Source organism: Pocillopora damicornis, chromosome 3 (genome assembly GCF_964200805.1).
Source record: "Pocillopora damicornis chromosome 3, jaPocDami1.2, whole genome shotgun sequence".
In the NCBI taxonomy this organism is placed as follows: domain Eukaryota; kingdom Metazoa; phylum Cnidaria; class Anthozoa; order Scleractinia; family Pocilloporidae; genus Pocillopora; species Pocillopora damicornis.
Window position 1 is genome coordinate 18729431 of NC_142672.1, and position 23263 is coordinate 18752693.

At 38.9% G+C, this 23263-nt stretch overlaps 1 protein-coding gene and 1 pseudogene across 1 annotated transcript; one reads left to right on the forward strand and one right to left on the reverse strand.

The window, feature by feature from the left end:
• Positions 1-637: 637 nt before the first annotated feature.
• LOC149048659 (uncharacterized) lies at positions 638-12683 on the reverse strand. The gene is made up of 2 exons (XM_089201373.1): positions 12213-12683; positions 638-1580 (listed from the first exon to the last, which is right to left on the reverse strand). Exons 1-2 carry the CDS (start codon positions 12551-12553, stop codon positions 887-889), a joined length of 1035 nt encoding a protein of 344 aa, XP_089057499.1. The 5' UTR covers positions 12554-12683; the 3' UTR covers positions 638-886.
• A 1259-nt stretch (positions 12684-13942) lies between these two features.
• LOC149048660 (uncharacterized) lies at positions 13943-15622 on the forward strand (annotated as a pseudogene).
• Positions 15623-23263: the final 7641 nt, after the last annotated feature.

Consider the following 23263-nt stretch of genomic DNA (forward strand, 5'->3'; position numbering starts at 1 on the left):
AATCAGGAATCAAGTACCGAAAAAGTCCCATCAAGTGGAGGTGATTGATCTCTTCAGAGATATAATTTTGCAGATGAGAATATTGAATGAATTCTTTTGCAAAGAACTTAAATTTCCATCAGGTTCTCTACTGAGTATGCACCACAAGGTCACAACCATTGTCCACGCATCTAATTGTTTTCTAAACCTTTCATTTTCAGAAGGTAGAAGACATGATGCAGCTATGTTAGCTGAATCAGGCTTGCTGCAAGATCTCCAGCACCATGCAGTTTCCCCCCATGGCCACTAATGTGCTTATATGGTGATCCAGCTTACCCGCACAGAGTGCAACTCCAACAACCATTCAGAAATGCTGTTTTAACACCCCAGATGCAAGAGTACAATGCCAGTATGAGTTCTGTGAGGGAATCCGTTGAATGGCTATTTGGGGACATAGTGAACTACTTTAAATTCATAGACTTCAAAAAAAATCTTAAAATAGGCTTGAGTAGTATTGGCAAGATGTATATTGTCTGTGCAATTCTGAGAAATGCACTTACATGCCTGTATGGAAATGAAACTTCCAAGTTTTTTTAATTAGACCCACCCTCACTTCATGATTATTTTGCCTGAATGTCACAAATGTACAGAAGCCAGTCAGACTAAAAAACTTTAATATTTTTTTACAGCATCACAACATGATGTGATGTAACTAACACAAGTATATAGGCAACAGCAGGCCATTAGCATTTTGTTTACATTAAATAGGAAAGTACCTAATGTCAGAAGTACACTGTAACAAAAACTACCAAACAAATTGTAAATAACCAATGCCTTACAAAGTGATATAATTATGAAGGCTTTTGAAAGACAACAAGTTGGGACAAGGAAAAAACCCTTGTCACCTTTAATTCTTAACAAATTTTTCTAGGAGAGCCAACATAGCTTGTGTTTGCTGTGTTTGCTGGCTTACAAACATAGCCTGCAAATTCTGAAGTTGCTGCTGTTGCTGTCTCATCATAGCAGTCATTGCTTCTTGCTCACTCCTTCTTAAATTTAGTTCTTCTTGTTTCATTTGGTGGTCCCTCTCAGATTTGTTCTCCAGAAATTCAAGCATCTCATGTGAGCTGCACCTTGTTTTTTTCTTCTTTGAAGAAGTTTCTCCCACATCACTTTCCCTGGTTTTAGTCTGAGACATCCTTTCCATTGCCAGTCTTCTAATGTTGTCAGCACCTGCCTTGTCTTGCTCTGCTTTTCTCTTTTTGGTATCTCCAGACTCAATCTCAGCTCTAGCAGCTTTCTCTTTCTCCAAAATTTCTTCCAATAACAAGTCAATTTCTGTTGGTGTAACTTCTATCCCTGAAGCTTTCTCCTCCTCTCTTAACTCCTCTGCTTTTCTGGTTGTCAGAAGTGTGTAGCGATCACGTACGGATCTAGTTGTAACTCTAAACTTTGGAGCTTGGATGCTATTTAAACTGGAGGCAATCTGCTCCCAGGCTTTTGCTCTTTCAACACTTCTAACTTTGTGGGCATATGGCTCAGTAACCAAAAGCTCTCTACAAAACAAGATGTCATGGTCCTTTGTCCAGGCAAAGTTGGTTCTATGAAAAACGACACAAGCCAAAAATTACTTTGACAGCTTCAGTGGTAGATCCATTATTTTTAGACCATTACTACAAAGGATTTACCAGGAATGGAAAAAATTAAGGGGGCGTGATTCCTATAAGGATATACTGGGAAATTCAAGGTAAATGAGGGTGGCCAGCAAACAAATTCACACACTCTGAATCAACTTAGGAGATTTTGCCAAAAATTCCTTCCATGATCTTTCTATTGAAAATATATTTTTTAGCATCCTGTTTATCACTTAATTACTTATTATTTTGTGTAATATTGTTGAATTTGTCTATCCTCTACCCCCACCTCTCTACCTCTGACACACTTCTAGCATCTCCCCAAGCTTTACTGATGCTATGATATTCCCAGTTTTTTATCATTTTCACTCTTTTTTACCCCCTTGCTCACACAAACCCTCCCAACAGGGAAAACAGGTGTACAAAATAAGGTTACATGTACATCTGAGAAGGGTGATGGGAAGAATAAAGTAATTCAGGTGAATTAAGGCTTACAAATAAACAGACTCCTCAATAGTGGTGTCTGTGACAGAGTATTTTAACTGGGTTCAAAAGTTTAGAGATGGAGAAACACTCACTATTAGGCAGGTACTTTTTAAGTTTATTGAAGGCTGAGGTTTCAATTATATTATTATACCAATATAATTTGTACCTTACAACTAATGTCAATCTTATGCTGTAGTAATATTGTAGACTAATATTTATGTTTATTTATTACTGATACCCTCCAAGATTAGCTTATGCTACACGCGGGTGGTGTAAATTGTATTTCATATATCCGGTGGAAATAAATAAAAAGTAAAAGGTATGAAACACTTCTTTTTGCTTAAAAGGTTTGCTTTTATATCGTGATCAAAAGAAGCTGAACGAAGTGTGATTTGCAATGTGTGGATCTGGTGATTTCTGGTAAGAATGAGACGAATGAGGGCTCAGTTGAATGAGGGATAATATTACATATCTAGCTAAATTCTAAAGCACAGCTTTGTCAAAAGACCAAAACAACTTGAGCTTACGTGTTTTTCCCGCGCTTCCTGGTTGCTGTACGTCTATTGCATTCATCTACCAGTGTCAAATAGACAACATTTTAGAGAAATATCAAAACCTTGAACAAAATATACAAAGAATATTGCTTGAGAATTAGTTCCTTGTTCGGAAGAATGAGAACGATCGTCACTTAACGGCAAAATGGAAGATACTTTACCTACGTTCTCACCACAACGAAAAACACTGACACCTGCCGTCCTCAAAAACGCCACAAAAACAAAAACGAAATTTCAGACATGCGCACTCCGAAGAAAAGGTGAAATAAGACTTCTGGTCGTTCTCGTCTTCATCCGCGACAAAGCTGCTTAAGGTCTCTATTACCAAGCAAGGAAAAATTAATCCGTTTCCCTCTGGACTTATTATTGATCCAGTCTGTCCCTAGCTTGGCTGTACACTGGACTGTGAGGTGTATCACATGGAAGCCAAAGAAGAAGGCCTAGTACCCTTTGATCTGTTGGAAGTTAAAGTTGTAGAAGAAGGTTTTGTGGACTTCAGAAATGTTCAATATTTATCAACCAATCCTGATAATGAGCTAGAACTCAAGAAATGAGTTACTCTTGGAAGTGATGTTGGTCAGGTGTGTCACGAGTGCCCGCCTGGCAGCACGTGTTAATACTGATCTCTGGAAAATCTTGGATTTTACTCATTATTTCTACGCAAAATAACCCTGTTGGATGAGAAGTGTTCTCCAGTATGGCAGCCATCTATACGAGCTCCTTCCTAAGGTCTTTATCCTCCTCAATCCAAACTAACAACCGTCTTGCACCAGACTTATGGCAACACTTGACCTCCCTTGGTCTATCTAGAGTTAAGCCTACGCGTCGTGGCCTTCGTGGTGGTAACAGGAGGAGACAGGTCCTACCGAGACCCGGTACGGTGCTGGAATCTTCCATGGGACAGCCCTAGTCCAGCTATGGCAGTTTTCTAGTCGACTTCCCTAGCGAAAAGGTAAACCTCAATGGCGAGAGTAATTTACATACTGCACCGTCTCCCACATTAAGAGGCTGTCTCTCTTATTTCCACCCAGTCAATTTTGCATCAAAAATAATTTTACCTGAAACTCTGTCAACAGAAAGACTTTACCTAGGAAAGAACTAAATTAGATTTGGTTTGATTCAAAACAATTTTCTGACCACATTAGGAGCCATAATTATTTCCCAGTCCGTAGGGACCGTCGCAACGTCTCGAAAATTGAAAAAGAGGCATATTTTGTAACATTGTAAAATATTTGATTCGCATAGTTAAGCCACAGAATTTATATCAGATTGCTTATAAACCTCTCTAGTTTGCCAAGAAAGTTAGAATTTTCCCCCTCAATATATTTGAAAAGGCGAATTTTGGCATATTCTGACCACTAGAAATTGCCATCGGCCGATGGCCGTAAATAACCTTGATTTAGACGTTAAGTTTTGGAATTTGGGACCTGGTTGACAATTCTACCCTACACAGCCGTTAAGTTTAGACCTTTCTAGGCAAAAATATGCAAAAACGCCTGTACGTTTTCGATTTTTCAAAAGTTATGACTGTTTGAACCAGCACATGTACGAGCATTCGCGATTTTTTCACCTACACCAAAATCGAACCACTGGAGCAGATTTCGTCATAAATACAGCTTACTTTCGGCGCATCTTGGGTTTATGTGAAATTTCAGATATTCCTCGCTCCCCACACTGGTGAACTTTATGATAACTCCAGCAAGTAACTCCAAAATTCAGCGGTCGGCATCTATCGATACTCTTCTTTGACTCGTTGTTGCGAACTAAACTCGAAAACTAAAGCCATGTTTCACGCTTAATGTCCCGTTGAAACTTTGGATTGCAGCTGCATTCTCTTCAAGAATCAGTCATAGAACTCCACTTGTAAGTCTTTGTGTCGAAGTTTGGGGTTTTGGAATTTAAAGCTGAACAATTGCACTACCGCGCATAACAGAGGTCCGCATTAACCATTGGGGGTGAACCCGCTGACCCTTTATTTTTTTTGGAAGGCCTGCAAGTGTAGTATGGCATGCAAGTGCTTTTTCAGCGAGGTTGTTAAAGCTTTCAGAATGTAGAGGTGATATCAATGATCATCTACAAGCGTGTCACTTAGGTCAGCTTAAAGGAACAGTACAAGAATATGAGCTTATCGTTAACAGGTCAAGGTTGCCACACGACCTTTACCCTGAGTGTTCTTTGATTTGTCGACTATGCTCACTGCAGTTGTTGTTCCCTTCACTGGGTGTTGCGTCAATGCATCTCTCATGTCCAAGGCAGTTAGAACATCGTGCCCTTCATTGCAGTAAGCACGAATAGAGGACTTCATTGGCGAATCAAAGAACACTCTCTGTATAAATAAGATTGAGCATTTTAGCAGCTTCCACAACTTCGAATATCGAGATACCAGTCTGAGAGTTTGGAAATGTTATGGCATCAGTAAAGGGAAGTACATTCCACATGATGTAATTTATATCAAGCACCAAGGTCAAACGTCCCTTCAAACCATAGAATCTCAAGGGTTTTATAATCCTCTTGAAAAGCATGTGGTCAAGCGTCGTTCAAAGGGCAGCAAGGAAACAGAGAGTACAACACCATTGTTTGAATGCTCTGTGTTTGGATGTGTTGAAGTGTTCGAAACCTTTTCGCAGCTAGAGCTGCACCTGGACGTTGGAAAGCATATAGTCAGCAGGTTAAGACAGTATGATGCAATAAAGGGACTGGGCCCTTAAGTTCTCGTCGATAGATACCGCTAGTATCGAGTGTTCGAGCTGTTCGTTAGATTCCAGTACACCACTCACTTCTCCCGTGGATACTTCGCCCTACTCGTCTCTACGAACAGGATGGGCTGTAAGCAAACCAAGGGGCAGCGTTAGATTTTCAGAGAAGGTAAAAGAATACCTAACGGCACGGTTAACACTTGGAGAAAGAACTGGGCGAAAGGTAGACCCCGCCCAAGTTGCAGTGGACATGCAAAATGCGAAAAAGTGAATCAAATGCACGTTTGTTCACTAGAGAACAGTGGCTGACAAAGAGCCAAGTTCAGAGCTATTTTTCCCAGCTAGCACCAATGCTGCGAAAAGATCAGGGTGTGATCGGGATATCGCTGGATGAGGAGGAAGATGTCCAATGCGTCCAGGAAAATTCAAGAGAGACAAGATCTGGTAGACAAAGTTAACAAAGAGATCAAAGTCTCACATCCAGTCTGCTACGACACGTAGGACTTCTGTGAACGTTACCACAGTAACACACTTCAGAAATTCAATGTGGTTTTGTTCAGAGCCATCTGTAGTCATTTTGAGATCCCTGTAAAATTGAGAGACAAAAAACATATTCTCATAGACAAACTGTTGAACGTGATTAGTGATTGTCAATGTGTTTCTGAGTAGACTTATGTAAACAGTGTCTTATACGGTGGCTGAAAGTGTAGAATATGCTTTACAGATACAAACTACCTTCAGTTCCAATATCAAGTTCTGACGGCGTTGTTATAGTGTAATATATTATAATATCTAGTAGTCAGTGAACTGTTTTGATGAAAACGATCGAAAATTTACCAAAAGCAACACTTATAACATCTGTTCTTATGAAGCATGTGTCAAGTTTTTGTCACGTTGGTAGCCAATTTCTTCAGCTATTGACAGGTTGCTGTTCTGTGGACACAATCGACGCGGAACCGAGAGAAGCAAGCTCAGGATATTTGAAATTGATTTATTAATTATATGATATCAAACTTCAGGTAAAAGCATTTATTCTTTTCATCCAAAATTTTTCTCCCCAAATATTACATTGGGATACAAAACAAAACCATACGGTACAACGTACGGCACAAGCTATCAGCGGTCTTCTCTTTTGTGTGGACCTTTGTGAGAACAGTATAACAGCGAAGTGGATCTAAATTTAACCGATTTTTTCTTCACTTCAGAAGCCTAAAACCTTCATTTCTCCCTCAGCTTCCGGACATGGAGAGTTCATATTCTGATTTTGGAAAAAATTCAGCTATGCAGCGATGTTAAATGGGTGATTCACCGCAAAATGTGGCCAATTCCGAAATTTGTTTTGATACCACGAATCACGATGGATGCCGCCTACTTTTCGAAGGCAATACCTAGCTATTTGTTAAAGTTATCATGGATTTCACCAATTTGGTTATTAGAAAAATTCTGAAGCGAGCCATGAAGCCGGGCTGCAAAGCGGGTAAGCTGTAGTTATGACGCAATCTGCTTCAGTGGTTCGATTTTGGTGTAAGTGAAAAAATCGCGAATGCTCGTACATGTGCTGGTTCAAACGGTCATAACTTTTGAAAAATCGAAAACGTACAGGGGTTTTTGCACATTTTTGCCTATAAAGGTCTCAAATTAACGGTTGTGTAGGATAGAGTCGTCAACCAGGTCCCAAAACCCAAAACTTAACGTCTAAATCAAGGTTATTTACGGCCATCGGCCAATGGCGATTTCTAGTGGTCAGAATATGCTAAAATTCGCCTTTTCAAATATATTGAGAGGGAAAATTCTAACTTTCTTGGCAAACTAGAAAGGTTTTTAAGCAATCTGATATAAATTCTGTGCCTTAACTATGCGAATCAAATATTTTACAATGTTACAAAATATGCCTATTTTTCAATTTTTGAGACGTTGCGAAAGTCCTACGGACTGGCAAATAATTATGACCCCTAATGCAGTCAGAAAAATATTTCGAATCAAACCAAATCTAATTTAGTTCTTTCCTAGGTTAAGTCTTTCTGTTGACAGAGTTTCAGGTAAAATTATTTTTGATGCAAAATTGACTGGGTGGAAATAAGAGAGACAGCCTCTTAAATATTCAGATTGACACCTTACAGCATGTTGGAATAAACAACGGTTCCATTCCGGTGATTAAGCCTCGAAATCGCCTGCGGAACCGGCCTTATGGTCCCCAGCGCCCTCCGAGCATGCGAAACCTTTCACGTTTTGCCCCTACAATTCCATCGAATCAGGGGAAAGAAAACTCAGTGTTTGGCCTTAGTGCACTACTCCCTAACACCACATCACTAGCACCCAAGATTGACGAGGTTTGTCTGTTGTCCTGGATCTAAAACCTAATTTAGGGTTCTTTACCGAGACGTGGTTAAGAGAGACAATCTGTGACTCACAGCTGCAGATCCCAGGCCACTCATTTATCCATCGTGACCGCACCACAGACTATCACGGCGGTGTTGGCCTCTACATCGAGAATTCTATCAAATTCAAGCAACTAGAAAACTGTCGGATCCTGACATCGAGGCACTGTGGGCGTGGCTAAAATTATTAATTGTATTAAAAAACAAATACCCCATCGGAAGTCTTCAAAGCAAAACAGTTTTGTTAGAATTTCAGTGAATACACACTGATTTGATGCCTCTCTCTTCTAAAATTTCTTGAACAGTATAAATAAATATATTATTTTTGCTGTATCTTTTATCATGTTGCATTTAACTGTCATATCCACAAAAATGGCACGCAATGTTGCAGGTGTTTGAAGGATTTAATATGTTTCAACTCATACCTCGAATTCAAATGTTGTGTCTTGTATATATTTATGTAATACATATAAATATACTTTTTTTTACAAAAGGTGTTGCGTTTTTCAAGAAGCTTACCAATATAGATTGGTACTTGGATCCTCACATTCCAAAATTCATCGAAAGAAGCTTAAAGATGCCAAAACTAATTATGGGGTTGCATGATGATATTGATAACGTGGCATTGGCGGCATCGAGTTTCATTGGGTAAGTTTATATTATTATGATTCCCATAATCAGGAAGAAGAATGTCTTGATAAATAAAAAATGCTATGAAAATATCTGTATTTCGATACAATGACTGGAGAGGGAAGAAAAAAGCAAGACCTCAGATATTACATGAAGAATTGTCAGAGAAAGTAGCAGAGGTTTATGACATGCTGCTATTTGCGTGGCTTGCAAGGTCTGAGTGGAAAACTTTTAAACAGGTAGGCATTAATAATAGTACGTTGCTTCCACTTAAAAATAACGTTAGCGGTGAAAATAGATGGCATGACGTAAAACACGTTTAATAGGGCTTGTGTTAAACAATAAGTTATTTGTTCTATTCCAGGATCTTGAAGAGATTGGAAATAGTATGAAGAAGTATCATTGTATGTTGGAAAGGAAGAACGAGAAGATAAGTGCAAATCAAATGAGCCTTAATTTACCTCGCAGCCCATTCACAGATGCGACTATCACAACTGTCCTTTCAAAAGGTTCAGGGCCAGTTTTAGAGCGCTACAATGACCTTTTCCATGAAATCCAAACTAGACCATGTTATGATCCTATTTTTCTCAACGATTTAATTGGAGATGATGCCATGAAAGATACCCGCTATCATTACATATCTACTCTTTTGAAAAACGGTCTCCCCAGCGTGTCATTTGAAGTTTTGAAGTATTCTCCTGGAGGAACTTGGAGAACATGCGTCTTCTTTTGGAAGGTCCCCAATGACGGTACAGATCGACAACTGTCAGACAGAGTCGCCGCAGTTCTCAAACAAAATATGCCAACGTTCCATACCAGAGCTATGAAGGCAGAATTTCGAAGCAGGTTTGGAAATGTGGCTAAGATTACGCCTGCAATTCGAAGGGCTATTTATTGTTTTCTTACTGATGATAGTTCAGCAAATGACAATGCCATTTCAAACACTCTTGACATCAGAATGCCAGTGGCAATTAATTCCGAGGATCCAGATCTAGCCGTCGATTTACGAGAAATGAATGAGGGTCATCCAGAGAAGTACGAGGTGTTCTGGGAAGCCTTAGGGTCTTATCTAGAGAAGCACATGGCAGCTCAGGAAAGGAGACATGGAGATGTTGGATACATTCCCGTAGCCATAAGTGTGCCTGATTTGATGAAACAAGTGAAAGAAAAGTTACCCAAAGAAACCCCGATTCCATCTGAGGCCTGGGTTCGCTATCAGTTTTGGCCAAAAGACCCCAGTTGACGTTCTGTCACCCAGTACACTGGAAGGTTCAATGTTTGGTTTCATGTTCAAACTAGGCAAATTAGGCATATCCATCCAGACGTACACTACTGTGCAGCTTTGGCAAAGTACCTGAGATCGTTCCTGGTGAAGTTTAAAGTCCACTCGTTCTTGCTTATGGAAGACGACAAGCATTTCATCAATATTGGGGAACCACACTGTCCTTTGGCATCAGTAGACAGAGGAAGAAGAGTGCTTGTGACCAGTCCAGAGTCGACAAGGCCCATGGCGTTAGATCACAACTTCTGCCACATTCCTGTGACCCCCAGTGTGACTTTAATCCAAGAAATACCCAGCGACCCTGGTGACTCACTTTATCAAGGACAGGTACATGTAGACGTAGTTAATAATACATTGTTTGAATGAGCCGCCTCAGTTCCAAAGGCGTTTTAAGTATGGAAGAGAGGTACCAGCAAACACAAATCAATTATTATAGATTAAGTAGTAGTAACTTTAACGTCGCAAAAGCTACATTCTTGTCTGTTTAAAAAGTATATCGTTACATCTTTAGACAAAATCAAGCTGAGGTACTTAAACAAATCTCAATGGGCAGACAGTTAATGCAATAATTAATTCCCTTTACATTTTTACAGGTGTATGTTGCAGTTAAAGATTCAATTTTCCAGCCATCTTCAGCACTCAGACATGCAACAAAATTCACACCTCATCGGTTCTTCAGGGAAGGCAATTGTTGCTAGTATCACTGATGGAGGTTCGAATCATAATGTTCGCCATGGACAGACACAGTTAGCGTCCATCCCAACTTTCCAGGGGCACAATCTAGATGTGGTCGTAAGAATCAACACTTGTCCTGGTAACTCGTGGGCAAATCCAACAGAGCGGTATAATGTCTGTGTTGAACTTAGCACTTAATGGGGTTTCACTTTCTCGGGAGGAAATGAGTAAAGAGAAGGAGGAATTAATCAAGACTCCCACCAACATGAAAGAGATGCGGGCTGCAGCTGAAAAGAATCCTGACGTAAAAGTGGTCATCAATGACAGCCTGCAGAAGCCGTTGTCTATACTCAACAACCGATTTAGCTGATTGTCTCTGAAAGGTAGCCAGTTTCAGATTTTACCACCTGCCAGTGACGAGCAGATCCACGAGCAGTTTCTTGCAGTTCACAACATTGACGAGTCCATTAAAGTGGACGAAACTCTTGAAGAAAGAAAAGCTGCAGGCATGGTATAAGGAACATTGCAGAATACGGCAATATTCATTTCAAGTAAAGAAATGCTTAGCTGCTCCACCATCTGATCAACATCGAGAGGAAGTGAAGAATGCCATCTACACAAATGGATCCTTAGCTGATCACAGCAAAGTTTTGCTTCAGCGAGCCATTGAACAAGCACCATCTATTGAAGGGCTCCTTAAACTTAAAGATGCTGATGGCGTCAACGTCGACTTCATCCGCGAGGTCATTAGAATGCCTGTTTGTAAGACTTGCCGTCCCCCACGCCTTCCACTCCTTGAGTTTAGACAGTTGACGTGGCTTCCAGACCCTCAGTTTATGGATGCAGCCAAGGAGCATTACAAAGCCTTTGATGACACCTTTGGCCAAGACACTGTAGAGGTTGATCCTCCTGGGGCAAAGACCCAAGAGAACAAGTCTGGGTAGGCTTACTTCACAAAAGAGAAGGTGCGTGACGCAGTTGAATGTGTGAGCTGTGGCAAGTGGAGGTGTGTGTATGCTCCAACTAAACCGCCTCGTGCAAGCACGGATCAACTCCATCAGGCTGTAGATACCCTTATGTACACTTGCGGAGCTCCAATCCTCCCAGAAGGACATCCTGTAGCAGAAATCTTCATTGTACGCCAGGATATTTCATGCAGTGATCCAGTGGAAAAGCAGTATTATTCGTGCAAAAAACTTTGACCTGATCTGTTGCAGATGTGGAAGCACAGAACCCAATGCACTAGTGAATGAAGAGATGAAGTGCCAATACAAAGTGGTTAACCCTGTTTGTCCGGCCTGCTCGGAAAAGGGTGCCAAGCCTGCTGTCTCCGCCCCGAAAACAGTAACAGCATCCACCGGAAAGAAGAAGAAGAAACCTTGAATGCAACTTCGTGTTAGAACTAAACTTTCATGATCATCAGTCGCCCCCATTATGAGATTGAAACTGACAAGCAAGACTGTTAGAAAGTTACTGTTTAATGAAGAAAGCTGTCTTGACGAAATGTTCTTTTCCAAGAAACATTCCGTTTGTGTTCCAGTTACTTTTGCATGTTAAATCTCACATTTGGTCTTGAAGATATAATCGGATGGTAAAAGATGTATATTAAAACTACTCTCAAATGTCTAAAAAGGCTTTAAAATGTTGTATCTATGTTAATTTATGACAATTAGTGTAAATACGACAAGATCATGTGCTCGTTAATTAAAGTACTTGCCACTTTGACTAGTGAATCAAGAATTTTTTTTTTAACTTTTCCAAAAAGATGGGTCGGTCGGGTGATGGGAAACGAAGCATTAAGTTGGGATGGCCTTACTGAAAACTGGCCCTTACTTTGGAGATATGGAGGGATATTCAACTTTATTTTCTTTTTATGTAATATGTCTTCAATGTCAAACCCCTTGTCTGCCACCACCAAGTTGTTGTCTTCTAAGAGATCTAAAAAACCACAGCAGCAAGTGATTTCCTTATCTGATATGGAACCTGTGTAAAGTGAGGATACAAATGTAACTGCTCCTTGAGGAGCAATATCAATAAGTCCTTTCAGAGTGGTATTGCTTTTACATGATGAATACAGTTGAGATTGAAGCAATAATGATGATGAGGTCTCCACATGTAACTCTGTGCAGTCTATTATCACCCTTATTGTTGGATATAGGTCTTTAAAAGCTTGCAGCATAGATGTATCAATTTGCTCCCTAGAAACCCAGACTGGCTGGGTGCCAAGTAAAAAATACATACAATTTGCCCAGGTGGTTATTTTCCTGCTAACAGATGATGTGCTTATAAAAATCTATCTGTAAAATCTTGTGCAAACAGGCCAAGCCTGATTCTACCTAAAAATAAAAACAGCTCATCAATCAAGAGCATATTACAAACAGAGGGCCTCCTGGCTTGCATACCTGCAGAATAAACATATTCCATGTGTTGTGCAGAAGGCTCAACAAAATGATAGAAATTTTAAAAATGTTTATAGCTAAGAAATTCAGAATAAAATTTAATACTAACATTGTCAGAAAAGTGCTCAAGTCCAAATGGATGTATTTTGAGAGCTGCAATTTGAGCTTTTAGGCTTTCAATCTCCTTCTAGGCTGCTTCATATGCTACTTCCAGTGAAATCTTGCTCTCTGCAACAGGTTCAGGTTCAGCATTGGGGGCATCAACATCAAGCTCAGGGCCATCAAGGATTGCTTCATGTTCGCTTTCAGTTTGACTGCCACCAATACAAAAAAATAATTTCATCACAATTATTATGATGAATAAATATTACAATAGTTGATGTAAAAATAGATACGTAACTGAGTGAACCTCCCAGAAGTAGGAGCTGCAGTTTCCATTACTGACCTAAAAGAAGGGGAGATGGTAGGAAAAGTGATGAAAGATAAGATTACAAGAAATGGCCAACCAAATGACCAGTGAACAGTCAAATTTATAGTTGCTACTTTTGTTCCTGAAAAATGGATGATGAACTCACTGGCTACATTCACAACATATATTCAACAACATCTCCTTTTAAAGAAGAGTGTTAAAACCTTGTGGTTCAACATGCAAATTCAAACACAAACAGAAGTTGTGAGAGGGGTATGCTTCTCAGCAGCAAAACATAATGACTTCAAAAGTTCAGTGAGCGGACAAGCCTAATCAAAATTAAGAAATTTAACAATGATAGAACAGCAGGTACAAAGAGTGGACTGATGAACTCTAGAATCCAAGTGGAACCACTACCTAAACTCACCTTTAAACCAGTCACAATCCCAACAACTGTTAGCATACCATCCATTACCTAAGTACCTATTGCGAGAAAAAAAATGCTAACACCATTTATGGGCCCTATGAGTAAGGTGGAAGCAACCCTAAGAGATCCATCTGGTTCTATTCAGATAACTCTCTGGGAACAATATACTAATCAGGTTCAAGGAGGGAAAACTTGCGCCTTCAAGAACGTGAAAGTAGGTAAGAATGGTGTCATATTTCATCAGGATGTGGACTGTAGACATTTCCATCAGAGTATCCAATTCGAGTTCCCTTCTACACTCAGGGCAAGGAAGGCTGCAATTAAAACACACTGGTATGTCATTGAACCATGGCATGGTACATGGCTCATTTATGAAGACAACGCAGTCTGAGAATGATTCTCCAGCTAGAACTTCTGAAGACAGCCATCATACCCTTTCGAATAATAGCCAGACAGGTATGCTGATTGCTCATTTCAAAGATGATTTAATTCCGTGGGACAAGGAACTAAAAGAAAATACCAACAGCCAAAAAGCTATGAGGCAATACAACCCTTGTCAGCACAATTTGAGAAAACACAACCACCAAGAAACCTAGCAGTGATCAAATTGAGTTGTCACAGTTTAAGAAGTTAGGTATTTAATTTAGGAATAAAACATCAATGCATTCTTGTAGTAAACACAAAACACAACTCAGACATAGGGTAGTCATGTAAAGTGATATGAAAATATAGCTTCCACTATTGGAATGATGTGATGAATGTAGAAAATTGTTAGACTGTAGGTTTAACATCCATTTTCAGTGAAAACTAAGTTGTCATGTGTGTGCCAAAAGTAAAGTAGAGTCAGGTTATTTCTAACGTTCGGCTGGGGGAATTCCTCCAAAATGACTTGCATACATAAAAATGTATTTAACGTTGTAGATAACAGGAAGAAAACCATTGAAAAGTTTCTTATTTCATTTCAAGCACGACTGTCTTGCAGCTATAAAGAAATCATTTTTCTCTTTGAGAAACTTTTCTGAATACTATTGTCTTTGTCCCATTGCAGAAGCTATCAGTGTCATCTATGGAATTTATAACTTGAGTCGGACTGATGTTGAGTGTTCATGGAAAAAACGGAATGCACCTGATATTTCTTGGAAATCTATTTCTGAAATGTTTCCTCCAACCAAGCCAGGATATACAGCCTTACTCCGACAACCAAATCAAGGCAATCGAGAAGCGCTGTATTCAGAATTGCGAGCGTATGGAAAGTTCACTGGCCTATGCTGGCTGTTAAGCCCAGAGCCAAAACAACTGGGGGATCTACCTGTCTCAACCGTGGAAGAGCTAATTTTTTCTGAGGAATTTCTCACTCTATCTACTGCTGCTGAACGACTAGAGTTTATCAGACGAAAATTAAAGGTCGAGAGAGAAATTGTAAATCAAATCAGCTCTTTAACTGTCGGTCAGAGAAACAATCCCTCCGGGCATTTAGTGAGGAAGGGGCGCTTGACTGCAAGCAATTTTGGCTCTGTCATCAATGCTAAGAGGGTTACCCCATCCCTTATTAAGCGTCTCCTGGGGGAATATGACATCTCACGTGTCAAAGCTGTGGCATGAGGAGTCACAAATGAGGCTGAAGCCATCAAAACATTTACTGCCAAAACTCATCTTGAAGTTGTTGAGACGGGGGTGTGGCTTGACGAGTCAGGCGTTCTTGGAGCTTCCCCTGATGGATTAGTGGGTGAAGACCATGTTCTAGAGGCGAAGTGTTCCTATACATTCAGAGATGCAAGTATTGAGGAAGCTTTGAAAAGTCACACATTTTGTTTGGAGAAAAAGAGGATGGATCGTACTCACTTAAAAGGAATCATGTCTACTGGCAGCAAGTGCAAGGGCAAATGTACTTAGCCAAACGAAATTACTGTTACTTTGTTGTTTGGACAAATCACTGATGTGTAATTATTGAAATCAAGAAGGATCCATCCTGGGAAGAAAACCTTACCAGGCTCAGGGAATTTTACTTTAAACACCTCTTCCCCAAAATTGTTGGGGGAGAACTATAGTTTGTAGAATTATTGCAAGGTTTAAAACCAGCAGGAAGTTTGTACCATGTTCCCGTTAGACAATTTTAATACTGGAACAATAACAAAAACAGCAACCTTCCATGTTCAGTAATGAAAACAAACCCAATTTTTTTTTGAGAATAATCAAATATTCTTGATGTTGTGTTTTCTATAACATTTAAGATTAGAGTTGCATTTGTTTACAGCTAAAAATGCTGGCTTTACTGTATGTGACTTCAGACAAATGCTCTATTATTTTGTTAACATACTATACACTACAAAAATAGAAAATGCACCCTTATTTTCTAAACATAAAAGCCAAATAGATGGGCTAACTCTGACATGTTGGAATTTGAAAGTTGATTCTCAAGCTTAAAGAAAACAACAAAAACAATACATCAAGGTTAATTGATTGTCTTGGTCCCCTAAGCATCAAAGCTAATACATATTAATTAAATACTCTCTCAATTTCTCCATTACATGCACATCTTTACTCAAATTCTGCACCTTCACATCCTTCCTTTATCAGTGGAAACTGAAGATTTACAAGGGCAGCACAGACTTAAAATACTTTGTCAGCACAACATCTTAAGTAGGGGGGTACAAAGTTTAGTATCTTAAAATCCTTCAGCTGTGCATTAGCCCTTTCGACGTGAATTCTGCATTTTGCAATGTTTTTAGTAGCCCTGATCTCACTGGCAGTGAATTTTCCATTCTGTAGGAGGGAGGAATGTTCACAGAAACACCCTTTGGGACAATGTCTTGAATTAAGAACCCCTTGTCTGCAAGGATCAGGTCACCACATGCCATATGGTTCTTTAGGCCAGACTGTTTGACAATTTCTTTATCTGAAATTGATCCTGGATACAGTTTGCTTACATATGTTATAACTGCCTTGGGTGCCACCCCAACTATAACTTTAAAAGAATTCATGCCTCGGTAGTTTGAATATGTTGCATTCTGTTGACTCATAAGACTGGGTGCTGCAATTTCAATGTCTGTACAGTCAATAACTATTCTACAGCTAGTAAACATTGAAAATGATGAAGGAGAGCATAATTTTTTTTCTCCCTAGAAGGGACAGTGGTCATCAAATCATCAAATAAGATATTGCGTAAAACATGAACAAATGTTGTAACTACATTTGAAATGGTAACAACACTACAAGAGAATAACTGAGCTATGTGGAGATTAGTATAGTTTTGTCTCAGTTTCATGAGGGTGATTAAAATTTGATCTTCAAAAATTATTGACTCCACCCTCCAAAGTATGACAAAGAATCTTTAAATCTAGAGGCATAATTTACTACAATCTGGAAAACCTCTTTTGTTGGTAGTCCAGTTTCCATACGAAGAACATCTGTGGTAAGAGTTGATGCAGAATAATGTGTTCTCTGGTACTGTGCAGCTTCTCTCTGCTACTCAAGTTCCCTCTTTGCAAGATCAAGTTCAGCTTCAAGAATAATCTCGCTTGTTGAAGGTTTTTCTTGCAAAGGAAGTGCCTCCTCTTCTTTGGCCCGAATGGCCTGCACCATGTCATGCACACTAGTGCTCTGTGTAGTGCTCTGTTTTTTCCTTTTTCAAGGTAATCTTTCTGATGGAAACAACTTGTCAGCATTACGTGTGTAAATTTCTGGGCCAGCACTCTTTTTCCCATCTCTGAAGTAACAACTGCATATTCTGGAGTGATTCCCTGGTTCCCTGTCTTTTCTTCTGTAAGTTTATATAAACAAAATAAGCTCACTAAGTAGTACTAGTTAGTCATTTTAGAGTAGCACTGTGCGACATCTAAAGCTATTACAAATGAGTGCAAATCAGCAACAATGTCGCCCACCAAAATGAACTAGAACAAAATAAAACTCCTCATCAAACTGCCAAGAGAAATAATATTTTTTCTCTTTTGAGAAAGCATTCGATCTTTCAGCTCTAACTTCGGCTCTCTGTCTGCTCAGTTGACGATTAAGATCTTCTTTCAATCGAATAAATTTTCGTCTACGTCATCAAAAGTTACACAAAACTTACAGTCCACTCAATCAAGGAAGCCATGAAAATAAAGGCCGAAAAACTGAAAAGGAGTCGCAAGCCTTGCTTGTAATGCTACGCTTGACACACTTTGTTTAGAACAGATAATTTGGTTGCCATGGAAGTGTGACATCACACTTTAGTACTCTATGTGACGGGTTACCAGTGAGCTTTTCCAGTACTACTGGAAAAATGCTTAAATGCTAAAATACTTTACACACTCTGAAGCTAGTGTGTTTTTTAATAAACATTAATTGTGAAGAATAAACATTTCCAAACAAACATGGGTGTTGTGATATCTGGAAAGCAATAAGCAATATGGGTGCTGTCTATTTGCACAGGGATTGAGAACGAATAAACAAGGAATGCATTTCTTGATTGACAATGCTCTGTCTGGTTAAAATGCTAAGTACCAAAGTTAATGTTAAAAACTTTTCCAACATTTGAGAGTTTATTTCCACCACATACATGTCTCTTGGTTACAATTGCTATTCATCCCAATTTACTTTTGTCGTTGTAAACTGATTAAACACTGAACCAGATATGATGGTTTACCCTTGATTAAACATCAGGAAACTGAAGTTGATGAACAAAATATCTGGATTTGTCTGGGAGATAATTTCAGCCTAGTACATGTATCATAGTCGGAATTACTGTAAGATGCTCAAGACAATTTATCCAATTTTCATTGTCATCCACAGAGCGAGACCAGAATCCAACGTGATGACTTTTTGGTGTTTAGTCCTTAAGTCTACTGTGTTTTGTCTCAAACATTGATTGTCGCTGTGGTGGTGACTGACAAAGGTTGGAAATATGTTTAAAAATATTTTCTGTTGCTTACATGAATGGTAAAAAAAAGTTGACCCCTCACAGAAGGCTATTGTCAGTTCAAAGCAAAATTTCGAACACTAATAATCCAAGAGACATTATGCCACGAATTTTTCACTTTTTGGCAAAAATTCAACAAAAAGGTGTCCTTTGTTCAAATAAAATGTTGCTTAACAGGCCTCAAACTTTGGATAGAATTTTCGTTCAAACTATCAACGAAAGATTGCGAGAACAAATAACAAAATTTGCCAAATTCCATTTGCATTACTTTTGCACAAAACTGTATTTGGGCTGTTTTGATCACCATGGAATTGAAGACATTCTTCAGATTACCAAGGCAATAAACCAGAGCAGTTAAGAAAGAACTCAATTAGTTTGCATCAGCCTACCCTCACCCCCTATCTGTGATAGGCCATTCTGCCACTAATTCTATCAAATAAGTTTTGAAATCTTCTTTTCTGAGAAAAATTAAATATAGATATTACAAGAGCAGTCGAGAAGAAACTCAAGTGGTTTGCATTGACCTACCCTCCCCCCCCCCCTTTCTGTGATAAGCCACCCTGGCACTTATTCTATCAAAAAGTTCCAAAATCTTCTTTAGAAAGGAAAATTTGATAAGCAGATTGATGGTCTTCAAATGTCACCAGATGAAATGGTAAAGCTTTGTTGTGATCCATGGATCTCATCTGATCATGTACATTGGTTGCCTGACAATCCAGATATTTCACATTAAAAAACTCTTTCTGTTAACATCAATCACACATTGAACGTAGAGGCATTAGTAGCTCACTCTCTTCCAGATGGTCAGTCAAAGCCAACAAGTTTATTCTTTGGTGTTAATGTGGGTAAGGATTCAAGTGACAGTGTATTCATTGCAAGGGGATCCTGGTGAGGTTGTCTAGAAACAATGTGCCATGTTGATAAGGAAAAAAGAAAATAATATATGTGACTCACTGGCTTAGAGCATACCAGTCCTCCTCTCACCTAGATTAGAGCAGTTCATCGAGCACACTTATGAAAGTTTATCCAACTACTCCGTTTAAGCATGTCACACTTCAAGTAAGGTTACTACTGAGCAGGAGCACAAATATGGATCCAACTGTGCATTTCAATACCCCCTTCAGACATGTTCTGATGTCTACAGTGTTGTACTGTTGATTATGGCTGTCTGTGCCAGTACAGCCCAGCAACTTTCTTCACAAATTACCATTTCAGGTCAATTGCAATTAACCCTGTGCATGGTTCCATCTTCTTTCCTTCACCCCTAGTCAAAAGAGCAAGTCAGACTCATATTCCAACTTGAACACTCCCACAGTACCATCATCAAAAGGAGACATATATGACAACACTGCAGAGAATAATGGGATGATCAGACAAACTTTATATGCTGAACAGAAGAGGGGACCAGTAGAAATTTCTGTATAGTAACCAATTACTGTTCATGACATGGAAGCTTGGCTTAATCATTATTTCAGTATGGGATTGGTGACTAACGCAAGAATTACAGTTTAATTGAGTACCAATCCTGTTATAAGCTCTCCTTTCGTTGCTTCTGCAATGTTCCATACTACATTTCTACAAATTTGGTGGTACCTACACTTTGCTGACAATAACATTCCTCCCTCACCTGACTCGGAATAGTACAAAATTCAGCTTTTCTTGAACTTAGTTATTGCCAGGTTTCAGGAGGTGTATTTGCCTGATAGGCAACTTTTGCTACCAACGAAACACTCATCAAGTTTAAAGGGAAATTACACTTCAGACAACTTATCCCAATCGAGCCAGGGAGATTTGGAATAAAACCTTCACCCTAGCTGAATCTAAATGTGACCATGTGTTAAATGGCAAGATTTACACAGGCAAGGAAAATATTGAGGTACAGAGAGGTCATGGGCCTTCCAACATAAGTCTTGAAATCTTTGTTTACTCCTTTGATGTTTGCCAGCCCTAAAACCATTCCCCTCTATTGACTATGTTCATACTCCTGAAATTTTGAGTGAAAGCCAGCAAAGTACATTACAGCTGCGGTGGGCAACACTCTCCTATCACCTCATACTTAATCATGTAGGTTATTTACTGAATGCACAGCTTTGATATCCAGTTAAATGAAACAATTAGAGTTTAAAGGTTGTACCAGGCTTCTATGCTAGCACACAAAATTATAAAATGGTTATGTCATTCTTAGCAACAAGTCAACTGGCAGCATTTTGTCAGGGTACATGAGCAATTGCCAACTTGCTTCCCACCCCTTAATCACAAAATCTAACACCATGAAAATGGCCAATTACAAAGTCACAAAACTACCATTCCACCCCTCCTCCATGATCGATTTGATATTATCTACTGCCCTTTTGTTTTGATCAAATAAAATGGCTGCAGGTATTTGAAGGGACTGTATCATCTATTTTTGCAACCATTTCAAAAATGAGTGAAAACTTTTTGTTTACTACAGTGGTGAAAGAAACAATAGGATAACTCTCACCACACTGCCTATGCATTTAAGTTACTTGTATTTCAAAAATTAAACTGCTTTTCCACCAATTGAATATAATAAGCATCACCCCTATTTATTTCTTGGTTGTATGATTGTAAGATGATATTCCTTACAAGATAATTGCTCTTTTTGTAAACAACAAATTTTTGTGTACACTGACATTGAATTTCGGTCGTTCTATCTCAGAATTAATTACAGGATCCAATATGCATGGGATCCATCCCAGATATCAGGCCGGTCTGGACATTAAGGTCGAGAAATGATGCTCACTAACACAAGCCATGAGGCGATCTAGCATCCCTGGCAATACTTTAAGGGATTATATTGGCATTTCTGAATTACACATAATAGATACTGAGAGATACAAAAGAGTGGTCAAGGCAGAACAGCAAAGATTGGGAAAGGTCTCTGCTAAATCTATTGAGCTGCACTGTACCGTGGTTGTAAAGGAATACAGAGTTCATTGTAATATATATTAAAAGAAGAAAAGCTCCTTCCTTTTTACCCAAAGGATGGCTTTCACACCCAAAAGTAAGTTTGAAGAGGTATTAGGTGTAACATTTGAGAGTAAGTTATTTACTGAATGTGCACCTTTGACTGGCTCTAAATTGACAAAAAGTTCTGATTATTTTACCTTTAAATTACTTGATCTGTAGTTAGCAGTTCAATTTTTATGCGAGGTAAAATGTGGTAAGGCACCAGCATTGTGTTTTCCAGGAGTTTCTTTAATCGTGAATGTTATCAGTTAGGTTTAGATGCCACATGTGATTGCCAACTTAAAGGGGGTGACATGAGGTAACAATTGCACAGTCTTTGATGTATCAGATGCTTAGGGGTTGACCACAAGAATAAAGGGGGGAGTACAAAAATTTATGTAACCAAAGCTCTCTCCAGGTCTTTTAAGCATTTAGGCACTGCAGATTACTTTTTTCATTGGTTTAAAAAATACTCAAGCATATTTCAGTTATGTTCCAGTCTGCTTTTTGGATTATTTTTTGAATAGCCTAGCCTTGGACTGATATGTTTTCTGCCTTCATTTGAAACTGTCCATCCCATCCTTAATACACCAAATATCTGCACAATATTTTTCGAGCTGAGACTGTTCTGAAAATATACTGTATTCTTGATAAATAATATTTGTTGTTAATTTCTATTTCAAGCAATAGTGTACTAAAATTTATTTCAATATTAGATATGATAACAAATACTTTGTACCAACTACTATGGAGTGTAAGTAGTATAATTTAGGGCCTGTGTGTATTACACAGGTAGATTTCACCACCATGTGCACAGAAAAGAACTGTGCTGGTTTCATCATCACCAGGAGCACGTGGTTTAAGGGTGACATTGCCCCACAATACCACGACGCATGGAGCAGATGAACAAATCATTATTCAATGACTGTCTGGAAGCCCTTCTCCACCAGTTGAGTCTCCTCTAAGACTACACATTCCATAAGTACTTTGTGCATGCACACAATGAACAATGAACATTTCTTTATCTGTGGGCATCAAGCAGGAGATCCAGAAATCTGTACATGATGGCAAGTAACACAAGAATGTAAAAAATATTCCAAATGAATGCTGCATATTGTAGGCTTGACATACATTATTTATAGTATTAGATGATGCAAGGCTGTACTCTAATGACACCAAAACTAACATTTCAGTAAATATAATTGATATGACTGAATAGTATCTGGTTGCCCTACAGATAGGCCATCCTGTCTTAAGCTGTGTGGCAATGTAATATTCTTGCTATTATCCCATCAGGGGTTTTTTAAACTGTAGTTTCTTGCACTTTAGTGTATCTCTTATTGAAATAATAAGTTCCCCATCAGTGGCCTGACTTTGGTCTGCTATTGTGAATTTATTAAAACAAAACCGCAGATCACACACTGTCAAAATGAAAGTTCGCCAAATTTTCAGCAATAATTTCCTGGCATCTTTATGATTTTGTCTTTCTCATTACTTCAAACAGGGGAGATAGTGATGTCCTCTAAAGGGAACAGAACATTACATATAGTCAATGGACCAGAGAAATATGACACTGAAATCCTCAATGGGAAATATCATCACTAAGATAAACAATGTCATCAAACACAGTAAAATAGATGCAGAGCTGGAAAAAAAAGTCAGTCATCTGACATTCTCTGACCACATTTTGAATATGTCTGGCCAATTTCACATTGTGATTGGACACAATGTCTGAACATTTCACCGAAACAACTTGACTTCTTCCCCAAAAAGTATTATCTATCCATGAAAGTTGCTTAGAGAGATTGTTTGAGCTATATTGGAAAGGTAACTCATAGAGCAGAGGT